The sequence below is a fragment of the Acomys russatus genome, chromosome 12 (genome assembly GCF_903995435.1).
Source record: "Acomys russatus chromosome 12, mAcoRus1.1, whole genome shotgun sequence".
Taxonomy (NCBI): Eukaryota; Metazoa; Chordata; class Mammalia; order Rodentia; family Muridae; genus Acomys; species Acomys russatus.
The window spans coordinates 54771139-54789092 of record NC_067148.1 but is presented as its reverse complement, the minus strand read 5'-3'; the positions used below and the strand labels follow the sequence as shown (position 1 = coordinate 54789092).

The 17954-nt window shown below is 47.9% G+C and overlaps 1 protein-coding gene across 2 annotated transcripts in view; it reads left to right on the top strand.

Moving 5' to 3' along the window:
- Mtcl1 (microtubule crosslinking factor 1) overlaps positions 1-17954 on the top strand; it is a 110319-nt gene that overhangs the window by 79754 nt on the left and 12611 nt on the right. For both annotated transcript variants that reach the window (XM_051154458.1, XM_051154459.1), the window contains 3 exons: positions 878-1042; positions 9238-9405; positions 13677-13931. In XM_051154458.1, coding sequence (XP_051010415.1) covers positions 878-1042; positions 9238-9405; positions 13677-13931 — 588 coding nt within the window. The remainder of the gene's footprint in view (positions 1-877; positions 1043-9237; positions 9406-13676; positions 13932-17954) is intronic.

Sequence of the window (17954 nt, the reverse complement as noted above, 5' to 3'; positions counted from 1 at the left end):
GTATGTCTATGCTCCATGTGTATTCCTGGTGCCTGCAGCACCCAGAAGTCGGTGTTGGATCCCTCTGAAACTGGCATTATGGATGAATTCGAGTCACCATGTGGGTACTAGGAACAAACGCAGGTCCCTCGGTGCAAGAGCAGCTCCTAGCCTCTGAACCATCCATTCTGCCCCTTTGGTTTTTGTTTCTGAAACAGGATCTTTGTGTATGGCCTAGGCTGGCCTCGAACTCAAGATTCTTATACCTCAGCCTCCTAGTTGCTGAGACTACAGGTATGAGCCACCATACTTGGCACTGACCAACTTCATACTGCCTGAGTGAGTCCCCCTGTGGCTCTGCGGGTCCCATGCCCAAGTCTTGCTTTCTGGGCAGCCACACAAACTACTTCCTTAGCAGCTCCCGCATGGTGAAGGCTCAGAACCCTTTGAGCTGCTCTAGCCTTTTGTCTTCTTCTAACTCCAGTGGACAGTGCACATTGTCATCTTCAGCTACCCTATGGCTGTGAGATTTCTTATTGATCAATACACTGAAATTCCTCCTCCCACCACTTGTAAAACTGCCACTATAAGCAGTTGTGATTTACAAAAAGAAATGAAAACATTTTCATTAATCTTTTCTAATAAAAAAGTACCTGCCCTGTGCTGCTTAAAGGAATGAAGTGCAAATAGGTGAAATGAGCCTTTCAGGGGGAAAGACTGGTCGCCTGCAAGGTGAGCAGTAACACTGTCGGGCCACACACAGCGTTCTAGTGTGAGGAGGCTCTTGTGAGACCAAGAGCTTAAGGCTAGTCTTGGCTACTCTGTCACAGGCGGAAAGTCAGTCTGTAGCACAAAAGAACACAGGTGAAATTCTGATCATTGTGTCTGTTGGTTTCAGAGCGACCATCCAGACAGTGCTCCCGGGCTTGCTGAGCTTGGAGTCCAGGGGGGTCACCAGACAGATGGAGCCGACCTAGAGGATTCTGACCCACACTCCCCGGTACAGATCAGCGAGCATGGATCACGGCTGCAGCCTGCAGATGGGGGACCACTCAACAGGCAGGTGGGTGCCTAGCCCTGAGCCCAACATTCTGTTCACGGAGGAGGGGTGACTCCTGAGCTGGGTATCTGTCACTTTACTCCAAATGCTGATGCTCCTGGCTGCAGAAAAGTCCTGACTGACTCTGTCCACCTGTAGGTGTTAGGGAGTGTAGGAGGGCACAGGGGGCGGGGCCTGGAATGTTACCAGAAGTCACTCTGGTGCCAGCTCATCTATTCATTGGGTTAACCCATAGCTTAGGACCGTAGTAAGACCAGGCCTATGGAGCTTGTGCCTGCTTGGATCCAGAGCATTGCTCTCAGAAGGAAGAAATTCAACAAACAGACTTCAAGAAGAGAGAATAACTGATTTTTATCGTGCAAGTTAGCAACCTTGCAGGATGTTCTGCTTAGTGTTTAGCTGAGGAGCCATTGTCAACAGCACTGCATTGGTAACATAGTTTATGAGGAAAAATAAAGAAGTATTTGTTCAGTTTCCCAGCATGCATGGAGCATTTCCGAGTTTCTCCTTGGCCACTTAAAACCTACACACCCAAATGGAAATACATAATGATACTTGGGAAAAGTCACAGTATGCAGAAGGGTGGGGATTAGGTGTTACTAGATGTTTAGTGTCGCTTAGTACCACCGACAGAAATCCTAAAAACCCACATAAACGCTATTGCTTTTGTTTATTTATTTTGCATTCCTATAAGGAAGTGTTTCATTTGGAGACTTGAGGTCCTGAGAGATCTGAGTACTTTCTGAGACTCCTTGGTTTCTCAGAGGGTCCCAACAGAGAGCCTGGAGTTGCCACCCTGGCTGCCTGCTTGCCGGGTTAAGGGTGCAGGTTTGGGCACTGGGCACAGCCCAGCCTTCCAGCCCCAGGCATTCTGGATTCCTCTTGCAGCGCTCTTGGCGGCTGTTGCTTTATTCTCACCTGTCCTCTCCGCCCAGTTGTGTGGGTCAAGTGGGAGATGGCTGTGACCAGGACTTTAGTGCTATTTGGAGCACAGGCCAAGAGGATATTTAGCATCTCTCCCAACACTTTTTCTTCATACACACATCAGAACAGTTGTCTGTACCCCACCCACCTTCATCCCCCCACCCCCCCCAAGCAGTGTGACTCAGGACGGAGATAATAACCTTCAAAGGAGCCTTTCCTCACAGTCATCAGGAAGTGCGTCAGAGCTGCACAGTCCCTGGGGCGGTTTGAGGTCATGGAATAAGTTTTCCAGCAGCAATCTAGTTAGAAACCAGAATGTTACAAATTATGAATAAAGCTTTCGATGTAGGCATTTTATTGTTTTGAAAAGAGGTATTGTCAGTCACCTGAAGTGTCTGTGCCTCCAATCAACCCAGAAAGCTGCCAGTGCTAAGACTACAATGCAGTGGGCATCTTCCAGGAGTGCATCCAAACGCTCTGGAAAAGGGAAGAGGTGTAACACATCTGGTGTAAACCATCATGGAATCTATTACCCTTGGGGTGAGAAATAATGTAAAGTCACTCAGCCAGAACTGCCCATCAGTGTGTTTGAGCGTTCCTCTCCCCTTGCCTTCTGCGGTTACTGTTAGAAGTAGGGCAGACATGTGAGTTTCCACGGCACACAGCGTGCTTTCAGGATGATGGGCGGGTGGGGTAGTGCGCATGTCAGAATCAGGCCTGCCTCTCAACTGAATGCACCAGCCTGCAGTAGTGAAAGCAAATGTGTGTCAGATTAATGTGCCGCGCACACACACATGAGGACAGGAGATTAATGAGCTCTACTGTACGGGACGCAACAGCTGCTCCACGGAGAGTGAGCATTCTCCGCTAAGGAGCTGTGCCTCTCAGGGAGTGGCGAGGTTAGTAACCAGGCAGCTGGGACGCGAGAGCCACTACATGTGTTCTAAAGCTTCTGTGAAGAACCCTGGCCCCTTCAAAGCCCTGGGAACCTCAGTAGCCCCGGGGAACATAGCCAAACGGCTTTCTCCAGGATAAATGAGCAAGCAACAAAATTTCTCAGGCCCCAGCCTTGGATTTGTTGTTTTGCTGCAATTATCATGTGCAGAGAAGTTTTAAAAAAAAATATTGCATGTTTCCAGTCAACATTGAGTACAGGTCAGAAGCAAAATCCATCAGGCTGGCAAACATTTGGCCATGCCAGTGCTCCCTGCTGCGCAGTCCTTAGTCACACAATCCAGGACCTTGCTCTTAAGCACAGTGCGCACTTTCGTTTTCCTTGCTGCTGGGACAAGCTGAAGCTGGAAGCAGGGAAAGGCAGCTTTTTGCTGCCAGCTGCCCCGCTGCCATCCGAGGCCAGCATCCTTTGGCTGTTTATGTATTTTGTACTTCTTAGTAATCTCTGAAATGCAGGTGATTCGTGTTGCCAGAATTGCCTCCCTGTGGTGACAGGGCAAAACAAAGGGTGGCTTGGATGGCTAGAGAGAAAGGAGCTCGTTTTTTTCTGGCATCAGAATAATTAAGTAAAGGAAAGTTACTCTGACGTTCAGAGAAATGACACATGCACCGTGCATGTAGAGAGCCTAACATAAGATTCTCAGGAAAAGCTTAAGAATGTGATTTCACACTGATCACTAAAACTTCATTCACCCGGCTGCCAGAGCCTTTCATCCCGGTCCAGCTGCAGTGTTAAAGCCTGAAGGGGCTGCCCCGAAGCTGGCCTTCCGGTCCGCTAATCTGCTTTGGCTAGCACTACCGTTTGAAGCCTTGCTTTCTCTCTGTCCGTGCTGCCCCTCTGTTCGTTTGTTTTTCCCAAGATAAAGAAATGTCTGGGAAGAGTACTTCTGCTCGATGAAAATAGCACATCAGAGCCATGAGCCGCCACTCTGTTCTTTTTTCTTGCTGGCTGCGGTCATATGTACCTATGGTTTCAGTGCACAGGAGGCTGAGGCAGGAAGGTTTCAAGTCAGAGGCCAACCTGAGCTACATAGCAAAATCTTCTCAAAAAAAAAAAAAATGAATGAGGGCTGGAGAGATGGCTCAGTGGTTAAGAGCACTGTCTGCTCCTCCAGAGGATCCGGGTTCAGTTCCCAGCACTCACATGGCAGCTCACAACTGTCTGTAACTCCAGTTCTGGCGGATCTGAGCCAGTCTCACAGAGGTACATGCAGGCAAAACACCAGTGCACATAAAATAAAATAGATCAATTATTAAAAAACAAACTTCAATGACAGGCTGCCAGTGAAATTAAGTGGTAGGGCACTTATCTCGAGTGCACAGGGCCCTGGATTCAGTCTCTGCTCTCTCCAAAAAGTTAATTCTTTAAAAAGCTCCCCTCACTGGGCATGGCGGCTCATGCCTTTAATCTCAGCACTCAGGAAGGCAGAGGCAGGCAGATTGCTGTGAGTTTGAGGCCAGACTGGTCTACAAAGCGAGTCTAGGACAGCCAAGGCTACACAGAGAAACCTTGCCTCCAAAAAATAATAAATACATAAAAAGAAAAAGCTCCCCTCTTGAGCTTAGATAGTATTTATGTTTTGCCTTTGTATACTATGCCTGGTTTATTCTTTAGACCCTGCAGCTTCGATAGGAGCCAGACCAGAGCACATGATCACACATGTTGGTCTTTGCTGCTATTGTCTCTGGAAACTGTACACACAGGTAAAGATTCACAGGTACCTAAGGTACTTACTTTGTAAAAGGACTCTCTCAACACCCACAGCCTCCCTCCCAGAATGCACCACACTCAGTAGTTTCTAACGTGCCCTTCCACAAGGGGAACCATGGTTCTGTGTCGCCTGACTTGCCTTGACTTCCCAACTCAGGTTATACATACTGATTTATTAGTTATCTGCTAAGCATGTTCTTCTTAATCGCCCCCTGCCAGTCTATTCTTGAGGGGACTCTTAGACTGTAGGCAGAGAGCCCTCCTGGCCATGGGCCCCTAGGACATTCCCAGCCAGAAGGCAATGAGACTATCATTCCTAGAAGCTCCCACTAAGGCTTATGCTTTCAAGGCTTCTGTGTCTCACCCTCTTTTTACCATCAGGAAGATAATGGTTCCAGAAAAGAATGCTGAGTTTAATCTCAGTGTAACAATGAAGGCAGGAGTGACAAAAGGCTTATTTAGGAAAATGTCGCTGATATTTGGATCTATCATTTTAAGGTCTTGTTTGGGTTTCCTGCCAACAGACAAGGAGTGCCTGGAACTGATTTGTTTGCTTTTATTTAACGCCACATAAGTTCCCTTCTCCTCCTTGTCAACTAGAAACCAGCCATGCGTGGGTCAGGCAATCAGGACAGCTCCCTCCACATCGCGGAACTCACTGCCTATCGGAATAGCGGAAATAAATAGGAGACAGAGGCCACCACCTCTGTTTTGTGACTGTCGTTTTGTGAGTTCACCCCACAGTGGCTGGTCAGCGTATTCCGTTCACCTTTTGATTAAGCCCAGCAGGGCTGATGAAGGTTTCCCTCTTCACACAGTTACAGTGCCACGTGATGCATGGTCCCAGAAGCCTCTGAGTCTGAGAGCTGCCATTGCGTCACAAGTATCTTGGTATATCACCTTAGCCACACTCCTGCTGTGCATGGTACCACAGGCTTGCAAGGCAGTCTGGGTGCCTGAAGGCCAACCTCGAACTTGCCCTAAAGCGTGACCCATGAGCACAGACTTCAGTTTTGGATTTGAAAGCGCCCCACCCAAGAGGGATGAGTTGTGAAGGACTGGCCTTAAAGGAACAGGGAATGGTAAAGCCATTGGTATCAGCCATCCAGTCTGAAGAGATTGGAAAGTCGTGCGTGTTTTTGTTTTATTTAGTTTTGTTTGGGTTACAACTCACCTGGACTGGAATGTGTTGGGCTCTGGCATGAAACGTTCAAACAGCCCTGTGTCTTTGTGGATCAAGAAACTGTATGAACCAGAGTCTTCACTAAGTATCCCGGAATAGCCTTGAACCCACAGACCCTCGCTTTTGCCTCTTACCTTGCTTTGAATGATCTTTTTACCCTGAAACCCTAACCCAGCAAGAGGCATCTGGAAAGACCCGAGAAAGAGGATGACATTGTCTCAAGGGTAGGATGGCTTTCCACAAATGAAACTGGGCACAGTGTAATGTGAAGTTGTGTTTCTGGCTTGGGTTGTCTGTCCTTGTTGGATGGGGACCCTAAGTTATTGTCTAGAGAGTGGGGCTTGGCATAGCTGTTTGCTCCAAGCTTTAGTTTTTCCTCTAAAAAGCATCAAGTGGGGTGGAGAGATGGCTCAGAGGTTAAGAGCATTGACTGCTCTTCCAAAGGTCCTGAGTTCAATTCCCAGCAACCACATGGTGGCTCACAACTATCTATAATGTGAACTGATGCCCTCTTCTGGTCTGTACGTGTGAATGCAGATAGAGTACTGTATACATAATAATAAACAAATAAATACTTTTAAAAAGTGGCATTAAGATTGATAGGAAATATAAGGTCATATGGATGAGTAAGTTAGCACATATCCTAGCCCATAAGAAATGGTAACAGTGGCTGGAGAGATGGCTTGGTGGTTAAGAGCACTACCTGCTCTTCTAGAGGACTCAGGTTCGAGTCCCAGTATCCACATGGTGGCTCACAACCACCTGTTAACTATGCATGTGATTCATTGACAAGTATGTGGGCTAAACACACATACACATAAATTAAAAATTGTGAGTAGTAGAGACTATCATTACTGGATTTGTGTGTGTGCATCACAACCATTGAGGAGAACTATGTTGACATGGATGTTGTGTGTTCATGGCGGAGGCTGCCTTGGCTTCCTGCCACCCCACACGGGGCTCCTAGGTGAGTATAATAAGTGGCTGTCACCTTGTCTCTCTGAGCTTGCTTGTTCTCATTGGCAGCCTTCACCCCGGAGCAGTTTCGGAGCTCATTCTGTGTAACGAGTACTGCCCTGGGATCATAGGCTGTTAATGTTGATGACTTGGACCCAAATGTGCACAGAAACATCAAGGCTTAATTTTATTGGATTCAGTATCTGCTAATGCTAAAAAGCACCAGCTTTGCTTCCAGGGAAAGTAAAATTTCAATCTGCAAAAAGGCTGTAAAGCTCAGATTCTAATGCTGTTAGTAGTCGTGGTACAGAGGCTGAGCCATCACAGGCAGAGCCTTTATCTGACGTGGGGTTCATGGGAAACTTGAGTCCGTGCAAGAAAGTTTTTACATGGTTCACTGCTTTCTCTTCCACGTAAACAGTATGGCTGACTACCCCCAAGATTAGATCAAAATTATTATGGTTATTTTACACACACATTTGATTTGAGATAGCATTTCTCTGGGTAGCCATGACTGTCCTGAATCTTACTCTGTAGACCAGGCTGACCTTGAACTCAGAGATCTGCCTGCCTGTGCCTCCCAAGTGCTGGGATGAAAGGCGTGTGCCAACACGCCTGTACCTAAAGTTCTCTTTAATTCCTTTTCACAAGATGGAAGCTTAACTGGTAGGATCTTGCCCCGAGGTCATCAGTCCCTTAATTCCTTTTAATATGGTTATCTCCTTGGACACAGGGTTTAACTCCATTCTCCTTCCCTGCCCCTTTAATCCTTGAACCATATATTTTGTATTTTCCCAGGCTAAGCTTGCTCATTAGTTTCATCAAAGTGTTCTTCACAAGAGTGAGACACAGGGCAGAGTCTATGCCAGGCTGTTTTGAGATCTCCTCTGCCCGTGCAATTAATCTAAATCTCCTCACTTTAGCCTCAGGCAGACTCAGGGCAAAAAGCGGTCACATAACCAAACTTCTTCCCCTCTGAGGCCTCTTGAGCCCCACAGCTCAAATCACCCTGAGCACCACTGTCTCCCGGGCTCCCAATAGATGCCCATTAAGGCCCATTGAAAGCATTCCATGGCTTTCCTAATGGAAAATCCCAAAGTCCACATTACTGCAAACAAAAACCTGTCACAGCAGCACCCCAGGCTCTGCTTAGGGTTTTATTGCTGTGAAGTGACACCACGGCCAAGGCAACTCTTAATAAAGGAAAACATTTCATTGGGGCTGGCTTATAGTTTCAAGGGTTTAGTCCATTATCATCATGGTGGGAACCACGGAGGTGTGCGGGCAGACATGGTGCTGGAGGTGGTGAGAGTTCTATGTCTTGCTCCTAAGGCCTCAGGGAGAGACTGTGTGCCACACTAGGCATAGCTTGACCATATAAGACTTAAAAGCCCGCCCCCACAGTGACACACTTCCTTCAACAAGGCCACACCTCCTAATAGTGCCACTCGCTGTGGACAAGCATTCAAACACATGAGTCTATGGGGGCTGTCCCTATTCAAACCACCACACAGAGCTTCTGTATGAGCCTCGGGCTCCAATGTCCTGAGGTACGAGGCAGGATTTAGTGCTTAGTTCCCCATGCTTTCCTGAGTAAACACAACCAAGAACACCCTGAGAACATCCAATCAATAATTTATAAACTCAGTGCCTTTTGCCTAACTGGGTTCATGGCTGCTCATATTACCAAAGAACTATAATTAACTTAGGGTATCAATTCAGAGAGGCTTTCCCCTCATTCATTTTCCTTTCTCCTCTTCACAGACTCTCACTGTGTAGCCCAGGCTGGCCTGGAACTTGCAATCCTCCTGTCTTAGCCTCCCCAGTGCTGGGCTTATGGTGCAATGTGCCAGACTTTGTGATATAATGCCCACACCAACACACACTAAAGCAAATCAGAGTTTTAAAGTGTGCTTCAAAGGCTGGGCAGGGTCTGGAAAGCCTGGTAGTAACAAGGTAATAGTTCAGTCTTGGATCAGTAAATCTTGTGTGAGTAAACTGCAAATTTCACCTCCAGCTTCAATCGGGAACTCCCAGAAGCTCCCCTCCCGCCCCGCCTTGCTTGTCTTACTTGCAGCCTCTTAGCATGAGTCAAAAGAGCAGCCGCCCTGTGTCCCTGAGAGCCACTAGGCCCTCAGCGACTACTTCTAGTTCAATAGCTGGCAATGGAGTGATGGTGTGTCATAGCAGCCCAACTCAGAGCCCTGGTTGTGAAGTCTCACAGAGCATCGCGACAGCCTGGCTTCAGATTCTAGCCTTTGGGGTTCAGAGCACCTGTGCTGCAGGTGCCTACAGCACCACCACACGGTCCAGCCTCTGAACACAGCTGCTCAGGGCCTTGGCCTCAGGTGGTCTCTGACCAGGGCAGGACCATCCTGCCATTATTCAGCGATCGTAGGTCACATCACCTGTGCCTTCCTCAGGGACCCTGCGGAGACAAGGTAGTCTAACCTGGCTCTGCTCCCACAGGTGGTGGGAAATCAGCAGCTGTTCAGAGCCCTCAAAGCCCTGCTGGAGGACTTCCGTTCCGAGCTGCGGGAAGACGAGCATGCCCGGCTGCGTCTGCAGCAGCAGTATGCCAGCGACAAGGCTGCCTGGGATGTGGAGTGGGCTGTGCTCAAGGGCCGCCTGGAACAGGTACCCGCCCCCCCCCCCCAGGCCACCTCCCTCCTGAACACTGTGTCTGTTCCCCTCTACCCTTGCCGGGATGGGTGGGAAAGAGGCACATGTGGGTCCTTCTCAGCAACCCTGGTGCAGCGGCAGGGAGAGCGGGCCCCGAGGCTGACTGTGAAGTGCCTCACCACGCCCTGTTCACAGTAGTCTCCTTCCCAGGGGTGAAATTGAAATATGCCTTCTCCTGTAGCGTTTTTGTTGTGTCCTTTGCCCCTTCCATGCTAAGCAAGGCTGTGGAGAAGGCCCACTGAAGGTCTGGCACCATGAAGTTGTCACCACCACCAGGAAGAGCTGACTATTCTGGACCACAAAGAGCCAGAGCAGACCCCCTTACCCCACCCCCCTTTCTGAGACAGGGTCTCATTGTGTAGCCCTGGCTGGACTGGAACTTGCCTAGTAGACCAGGCTAGCCTCACAGAGAGTCAGTCACCTGCCTCTCTGTCTTCCAAGTGCTGAGACGAATGTGCATCGCCACCCCGTCTTCAGACTGTGGTTGTGTGACCTCTGAAAAAGATGACATGTTGCTGCCCTGTAGAATTTTCAGGATATTGGAAATAGCGTCCACCCATGGCTTAGAAACCTTGTCAAGTACAATTTCCTTTTTATACCAAGGGAGCTGAGGCCCAGGAAGGATAGCTTGCATCAAATCTGAGTTCGTGTTAGGATGGGAAGAGCCTGTGAGCCCCACCTGCAGAGAGGACTTACAGCACAGCCCATAGGGTGTGGCTCAGCCTGTAGGAAGCAGTCTTTGCTGAGCGAGCTTCTCTGGGTGTCTCCCACACAGCGTCAGCTGCTCCAGGGTGCTCTCAGGTCATAGGCAGGAACAGGGGTCTGTGCGTTGTTGCTCGTTTGTTTTCTAGTCTTTTTAGTTGTAAGGCAAAGTATAAAAAGTAATTAAAATTTTATATGAATTGGCTCAGGCATGAAGGGAAAAATTCCATAAAAAGGAGCTATCTTGTAAATAGATAAGTTCAATTGTGATGAAAGATGAAAAGGCCCTGCCAATTCAAAGAAAACAGCTCACCTAGGACTCCCCAAGTTCACTGTTAGGCCACATGACCTCCAGGTATTCCTAATACCCCTGAAGTTTGCCTGTTACCACTGGCCCCAGGTACTCCTCAAGTTCACCTGTTTTGTCACATGAACTTAAGTACCTCTAAGTTCACCTGTACAGCCACTAATCCTGTGCAGCCCCCGCTGCCATCAGAGTCCACAGTTTCACCTGCTCCAGACTCAGGTTTGAGGCTCATAGTCTGTGTGGAGAAAGGAACAGAGGCTTCCAGGCCAAGTATATGAGCTGATGCAGTCCTGAGCCACCGGGAGACATGTGCAAGGATGCTCTTCCAGGAGCTAGAATGTATCTCAGGTGCTAGGGATCTGTGTAGATAGAAGGATGCGAGCCACGGTCAGACTTTGCACCTCGGCTTGAGGGGAGCCTAAGATCCACCGGTGTGCTTGCTCCAAATAAAGCCTCAGGGGAGAAGAGGGTCTCCATGTCAGGAAAAAGCTGGGACCTGAAGTTTAGAGGCCAGGTGCTTCCACAGAGCATTCCTCTTCAGCCCCAACCGTTTAGAGCGTTTCTCCAACATACGGAGCCCAGATCAGTGAGATCAGCAGCTCACGCTGTTTGAGTTGTTGTGAGCCCCGTTTGAGCCTCTTCTGCTTAGAAGGAAAACAAAAACCCAAGATATCCTCAGTGGAGCTCAAATCTCTATTTTGTTTTCATTTTCGTTTTGTTTTGTTTTGTTTTCTCCCAAACTTAGTCTAGCTCTAAACACGGAGTATCCAGCAACAGATGAGACAGTTTTCATTTATCTGGACTTTGTGTGCGCATACCTAGAGGAAAGCTGAGGCAGGGGGATCCCAGTTTGGTAACAAACTGGAATCAATTTCAAAATAAAAGCACTTGCCCGCCATGTTGAGGGCCGCGGCTGCTTCTTTATTCTGCCGAGTAAATCCGAGCTGCCCTGGCACACAGCTGGCTCTCTGCATAGAAAATGGTCCTGCTGTAGACAGTAAGGGATGTGTAAGGGATAGTTACAGGGAGGGAATGGTCCTGCTGTAGACAGTAAGGGATGTGTAAGGGATGTGTAAGGGAGGGAATGAGCTTTTTATTCATATCTGCTACTTCCATTGTGCATTTTCACATAGTTCAAAGGACTGGTCCATATCCCTTCTATTTGAAGACCCTCGTCTGTCTGTCTGTCTGTCTGTCTGTCTGTCTGTATGAGAGGGCAGGTCTGCTGGCAAGGGTTGTTTCTGGTTTTACTGTGTGTTTTTATTTCTGCGTTAGAAAGGGTTTCTCCTTCGGTATTGAAATGTAGAATTTTCCTTCAGAATATTCTCCACAGTTGAGTGGAGAGTGTGATATGACTTTCTCACGTACTATGGTGCCTCACATTTGACCATGTCCCCTGGAGGGGGAGACCTGGTGGCACTCAGAGGAAGGACAGCAAGTTACCAAGAAGAGACTTGATACCCTATGAGAATATACAGGGGGAGGTAATCCCCCTCAGGAACAGTCATAGGGGAGGGGAATAATGGGAAAATGGGAGGGAGGGAAGAATGGGAGGATACAAGGGATGGGATAACCATTGAGATGTAACAAGAATAAATTAATAAAAAATAAATAAAAAAATAAATCACACACTCACACACACACACACACACACACACACACAAAGAAATGTAGAATTTTACTGTCTTAGTTAGGCTTCTACTTCTCTGATAAACCACCACGACCAAAAAAGCTACTTGGGGAGGAAGAAGTTCATTCCAGCCTACACTTCACATCACTGCCATGTCACTGAGGGGAGTCATGGCGGAAACTCAAGGCACGAATCTGGAGGCTGGAGCTGAAGCAGCAGCCATGGAAGATGCTGCTTCCTGGCTCCCTCAGTCTGCTTTCGTAAAGCATGCAGGAGCACCAGCCCAGGGACAGCACCACCCACCTACAGGTTGGGCCCTCCCCCATTAATCAACAATCAAGACAATTCCACGCAGACTTGCCTACAGGCCAGTCTTATGGAGGCATTTTCCTAATTAAGACTTCCTCTTGAGCCGGGTATGGTGGCTGGCGTACGCTTTTAATCCCAGCACTCGGTAGGCAGAGGCAGGTGGATCGCTGTGAGTTCAAGGCCAGCCTGGTCTACAAAGTGAGTCCAGGACAGCCAAGGCTACACAGAGAGTCTTGAAAAACCAAAAGAAAGAAAAAGAAAGAAAGAAAGAAAGAAAGAAAAGAGAAGACTTCCTCTTCCCAGATCTGTTTAGGCTTGTGCCGAGTTGACAGGAACCAGTCAGCACATTTAGAGGTACCCGTCATTATTTGACTTGCAAAGCTTCTGGTGTTTCTTGTGTGATCCTTAAGCGTCATGTGCAGTGACCAATGGTTCTAGGGACCAGGATGCTTCATGGGTACCCAGGGGAAGGAAGGCCTACATGGATGTCCTAGTGCTGTTGCCTCTGGGCATGCATCTTTTCACTCTGTTTCTACCAGTTTTACTGTATCAGAGGTAAAGTATATTTTGTTTGCTTTCTATATTTTACCGCCAGATATTTGACAAGCACTTATTAAAGAATACTGGGTTCTATTATTATCTCAGATAGGGACCAAGAATATTGGGCCAGGGGCTGTAGATGTAGAGATGGAAGACAGAGAAACTTAGACTGGGAGATGGGGCTAAGAAGGAGATTTTTCATTTCAATATTCTTATTTCTGGGGGCTGGAGAGATGGCTCAGTAGGTCAGAGCGCTGTCTACTCCTCCAGAGGTCCTGAGTTCAATTCCCAACAACCACATGGTAGCTTACAACCATCTATAATGTGATCTAATGCCCTCTTCTGGCATGCAGGTGTTTATGCAGGCAAAGCACTGTGTACATAGTAAATAAATCTTTTAAATTTTTTCATATTTCTGCCTTTAAAAATGAAAATTGTAGCAGGGTAGTGGTGGCGCACACCTTTAATCCCAGCACTCTGGAGTCAGGTGGATCTTTGTGAGTTCAAGACTAGCCTGCTCTACAGTGTGGGTTTCAGGACAGCTAGGGCTACAGAGAAACCCTGTCTCAAAACAAACAAACAAACAAACAAAAAAAGGAAAGAAAGAAAAGAAATTTGTGTTGTTTCCCCACAGCGTCCTTCCCACCCCAGGATCATGTGTACACACACTGAGCTTTCTCTCTCCCTCCAATGCTCGACTCCCAGGAAGGGTGCTCCTATGTCTTTTCTTCTTGGCAGCTGGAGGAGAAGACTGAGAAGAGCTTGGGAGAGCTTGACTCCTCTGCTGAGGGCAAAGGGGCCCTGAAGAAGGAGAGAGAGGCACACCAGAAGCTCCTGGCTGACAGCCACGGCCTGGTCATGGACCTGCGCTGGCAGATCCGTCACCGCGAGAAGAGCTGGAACCGGGAGAAGGTGGAGCTGCTCGAGCGTCTGGACAGCGAGCGGCAGGAGTGGGGGCGACAGAAGGAGGAGCTCCTGTGGCGGGTGGAGCAGGTAGGCGAGCCGCAGCCACCGTAGTGCCGTGTACAGATAGCGCACAGCCCCAGGATCCAGGAGCACCCGGGAGATTGCCGTTGTCACCTGCAGTCTGTGAGGGCATCGAGAGTTGCTAGGCTTCCTGTGCTACTTATGTGTTACTTTTGTGTAGCTGAGACTGGAAGACCCATGAGAACAATTTAAAGGGTGTGGTTAGCTTTGGGTCAGTCCATGGTTGCTTAGTGTTGTGTGTTTGGAAAGTTCATGGTGGCTGGTGGAGAAGATGCTTCATCTCATGGTGGACAGGAAACACGGAGCGATACAGAAGGGCTGGGAAAGCTGTAGCTGCAAGGACACAACCCAGGGACCTACCTCATCCAGCTAGACCCCACCTCTTCTACCACCTCCCAGTAATGCCATCAGCTGAGAATTCACCTAGGAACTAACTTGTTTATTAGGTCAGAGCCCCGGGATGTCATTAATTGAAAGGCTATCGCAGACACACCCAGGTCAGGTACTTCTCAATCCGATGAAGTTGACAGTTAAGGTTGGTCATCACACCCTAACATCACACACGTCTTTCATTGTACAGTTTGCAGGTGACATGCAGGGTCTGGGAAGTGACCCTCTAAAGGTATTTGAAGATGAAACTTGAAAGAGGAGGTTATTTTGGCTTGTCTTCATTGAGTTGTGCCCCAGAATAAACTAACACTTAGGAAGATGTGGTCACAGTGATGGCTGCAGCCGGAGTGGAATTGTTACCCTTAGCGACATAATTAGCAAATTGAGTTAGAAGCCGTTGTTTCCTGGTGATGGTGTCTGTTTTGAGCAGTTGCTGAGCTGTGATTAGATAGGACCAGAATCAAGGGAGGTATCTGGTAGCTCATCATCCTCCGATAAACAAACTCAGATGGGTGTGGGGAGTATGGAGGGAGTTGTTTTCCTGCCGCCTGGATAACCATTCTCCATATTGGCCTGGTTTACATGGCTGCAGCAGGCCCCGTGATGTGCAAATCCAGTTGTTCATATCACACTGAGAAGAGGTTTTTTAATTCCTCCCTGGCTAGATTTTCAATCCACAGATACCATGCTTCTTTCAACCCATCCAACCCATCGCTCTCACAAATGCACAAAACCTCAGGAAGTATCAGTTAGTTCGTAACAGTAACTGGGATAAAGGGCATCACTGCAGCATTACAAATACCCACACTTCCTGCATTCGTAGAGAGCCTGTTGGGAGGTCTGCTCCTCTACCTGTGTGTATGGCGCGGTGTCCGTGCTAAGGTTGAACCGCAGTGGTGAATTCAAGTTTTAAGTTTGCATAGGGAGGGGCTAAGTGACTGGGAAAAGACCGAGAGCCTTTGACTTAGGATCAGTAGAAAGGAAGGCAGCACACTACAGACAGAAGGAGCAGAGGCTCTTCTGGGTTTGATCACCAATGAGTCACATTGCTAATATTTGATATGGCTCCATTTCAAAATTCTCCACATACTACCGAGAGGAGAGTCATCATTTCCTGTTTGGTTTGGGATTGCAGCACTGGGAAGAATCTGCCAGATTGTGCCTGGCATCTGTGTGCTCCGTTGAGTGGGTCTGCCTTGAGGCAGAAATCCAGAGCTAGCAGTAGCGTGTCTTCTTATAAAATGATCACTGATTTATCACACCCAATTTGACTTTTTCTTAGGAGACTTGAGCAGATGTCTCTGCCCCAGATGGAGTTTTGACTACAGACCAGAGAACGATTCTGCCCAAATCCAGTTTAGTGAATCATTGAGCTCACTGGGGGTACTTACAGGACCATGGATGAGGGGTTACTTACAGGGACACCTTATGGAAAGCCCTCTGCAGCACGATGCTTTGTGAGGGCTACATCTCTGCAGCATAAATCTCAGTCAGCTCAGCCAACCGGTGTCTCCTTCTTCCACAACTGTTCCTATTTCTATAACCTCAGGGAAGATGTTTAGTGAATCTTCTAACTTTGTGCTTCCTGGGACCTGGGTTGCATGAAGCTTTCTCCTCCCTCCAAGAGGCAGTGACGCATCTCCCAGGAAACAACAGATAACCCATGGCAGCCTGGTACTACGGACATCTATTCTTGGCCACTGCTTTGGATTGCTCACCTTGAGTGTCCCTGCCACACCCCAGGGAGGACATCGTGTTCTCTGTCATGGGCCTTTAGGGGATCCCCTTTGCCTAGTCAGTGTTGCCTCTTGACCCCGCCCTGGACTTCTTTAGTTTGAAAGTCATACTTGCTGTAAGTTAGGCAGGTATCTGACACTTTTGTTTTTCTTTGGAGAATGAGGAATAATCTAGCAAGGAAAATCTTGGTCAGACCCATCTGATGGGACTCAGTTTCCGCAGTGACCCAGGGCTGAGCTGTCACCTCACTTTGAGACTATTTTGGGGAATAATAACAAGAACCAAGACCTGCACTTTGAATTCCACGTCCTCGGTGTCGCATTTCAGGCGTCCACCTGGCCCTCACCTCTGTGCTGTTGACCCTAGCATCTATGCAGGATTTCCCTGCTCATCAAATCGATCCATGCTGAAAGGACTCTGCATACATGCAAACATGGCTCTCAGAAATAGGTCTAGTTTCCACTTAAGTACTGAGCATCTTAAAAGGGTTTTATAACCTCACTGTCGCACGTGAAAAACTAAGGCAGTAGCTGCAAGCATTATCCGAAAGAGGTTGGCTCAGGTGCCCATGGGGATATGTGCACAAGTGGGAACGCGCACGGGTGTCATCACTCACCCAGTTGCTCGCTGGTTTAATGTCCAGCTGCACATTCCATGGATGAGCAAGAAGTGGAACTGTATATTCCTCACAGCGTCCACTTGATATTTGACTCCCCTGGAAGCCGTGTAACCTTGGCTGTGATAACTTGATCCGGACAGTCAAAGAAGTAGCACCAAATCCATTTTCCACTTCCAAAACATTTGCTTCGTACCTGTCCAGTGTCCTTACAGTCCTGCATAATTTCCGTGCCACGTGAGGCAGTTTGCATGATGAATGCCTGTGGGAATGTGGCTCAGGTCACGCAGCGCGAGAACTCTCATCCCAACCCACGTTTGATTTGGGGGTAGTTAGCTTTTGTGGGTTTCTCCATAGGATCGATCACCTCTCACTTCACAAGCCCAGTGTCTCGAAATGTGAACTTTGAGAACTAAAAAGGCCCAGTTGTGCACCACGTAGACTCCTTCCAGTCAGCTTTCGTAGGCCAGCTAGCTGCCTTCAGAACCTGAACAGCCGGCCCAGCCTCTAAAAAGTGTTCGCAGGGCAACATTTTTCTTTTCCCTCAGTTGTAAGGTGACACTCTTTGAGATTTTGTTGTGCTCGATTGTCTGAAATACAAACACTCTAAGTTTTCTCTTTGCATCAAGTGTCTGTGCTGCCGCAAAATGGTAAGTACAGTAGGGGTGCGGCCCTGGGGAACCCTATCTGCTATGGACACCATTACAGCAGCACATCGGCATCTCTGCAGCAGGACTGCCAGCTCTAGCTGCTCCAGCTTTTTTTTTTTTTTTTTTTTTTTTTTTTAAGGAAACCTAACACTTAGCAGTTGCAGTGCAAACTGCTGCTGGCTGCCCAGGTTTATTTTTGAAACCCCACTTCACTGCGTGAGAACGCGTTTGTTCGTAGCCCTCCTCTTTAGTTGTCCCTTCACACACACCCTCGGTGCACATTTGCAGCTTCCAGTGTGATTCTTGCATTTTAATTCTTTGCCCAAAATAACTTGGGAGATGATCATGTGTTGAAATTCAACCACGCTGACATGCGTTAGAGGAATATAATAAAAAAGCTTTTATATATATATATATATATATATATATATATATATATATTTTTTTTTTTTTTTTTTTTTTTTTTAATTTTTATAAAGTAAAGCATTTAGCATCATTAAGGAAACTGTGAAGAAATGTGTCGTCAGGGCGGGGGAGGAGAGAGCAGAGGGGGCCAAGCTCAAACCTGCAGTGATCTGTTCATTCCTAATTTAACAGTGAGCCTGCTGGAGATTGGTGTCGAAGATTTTGCTGCAG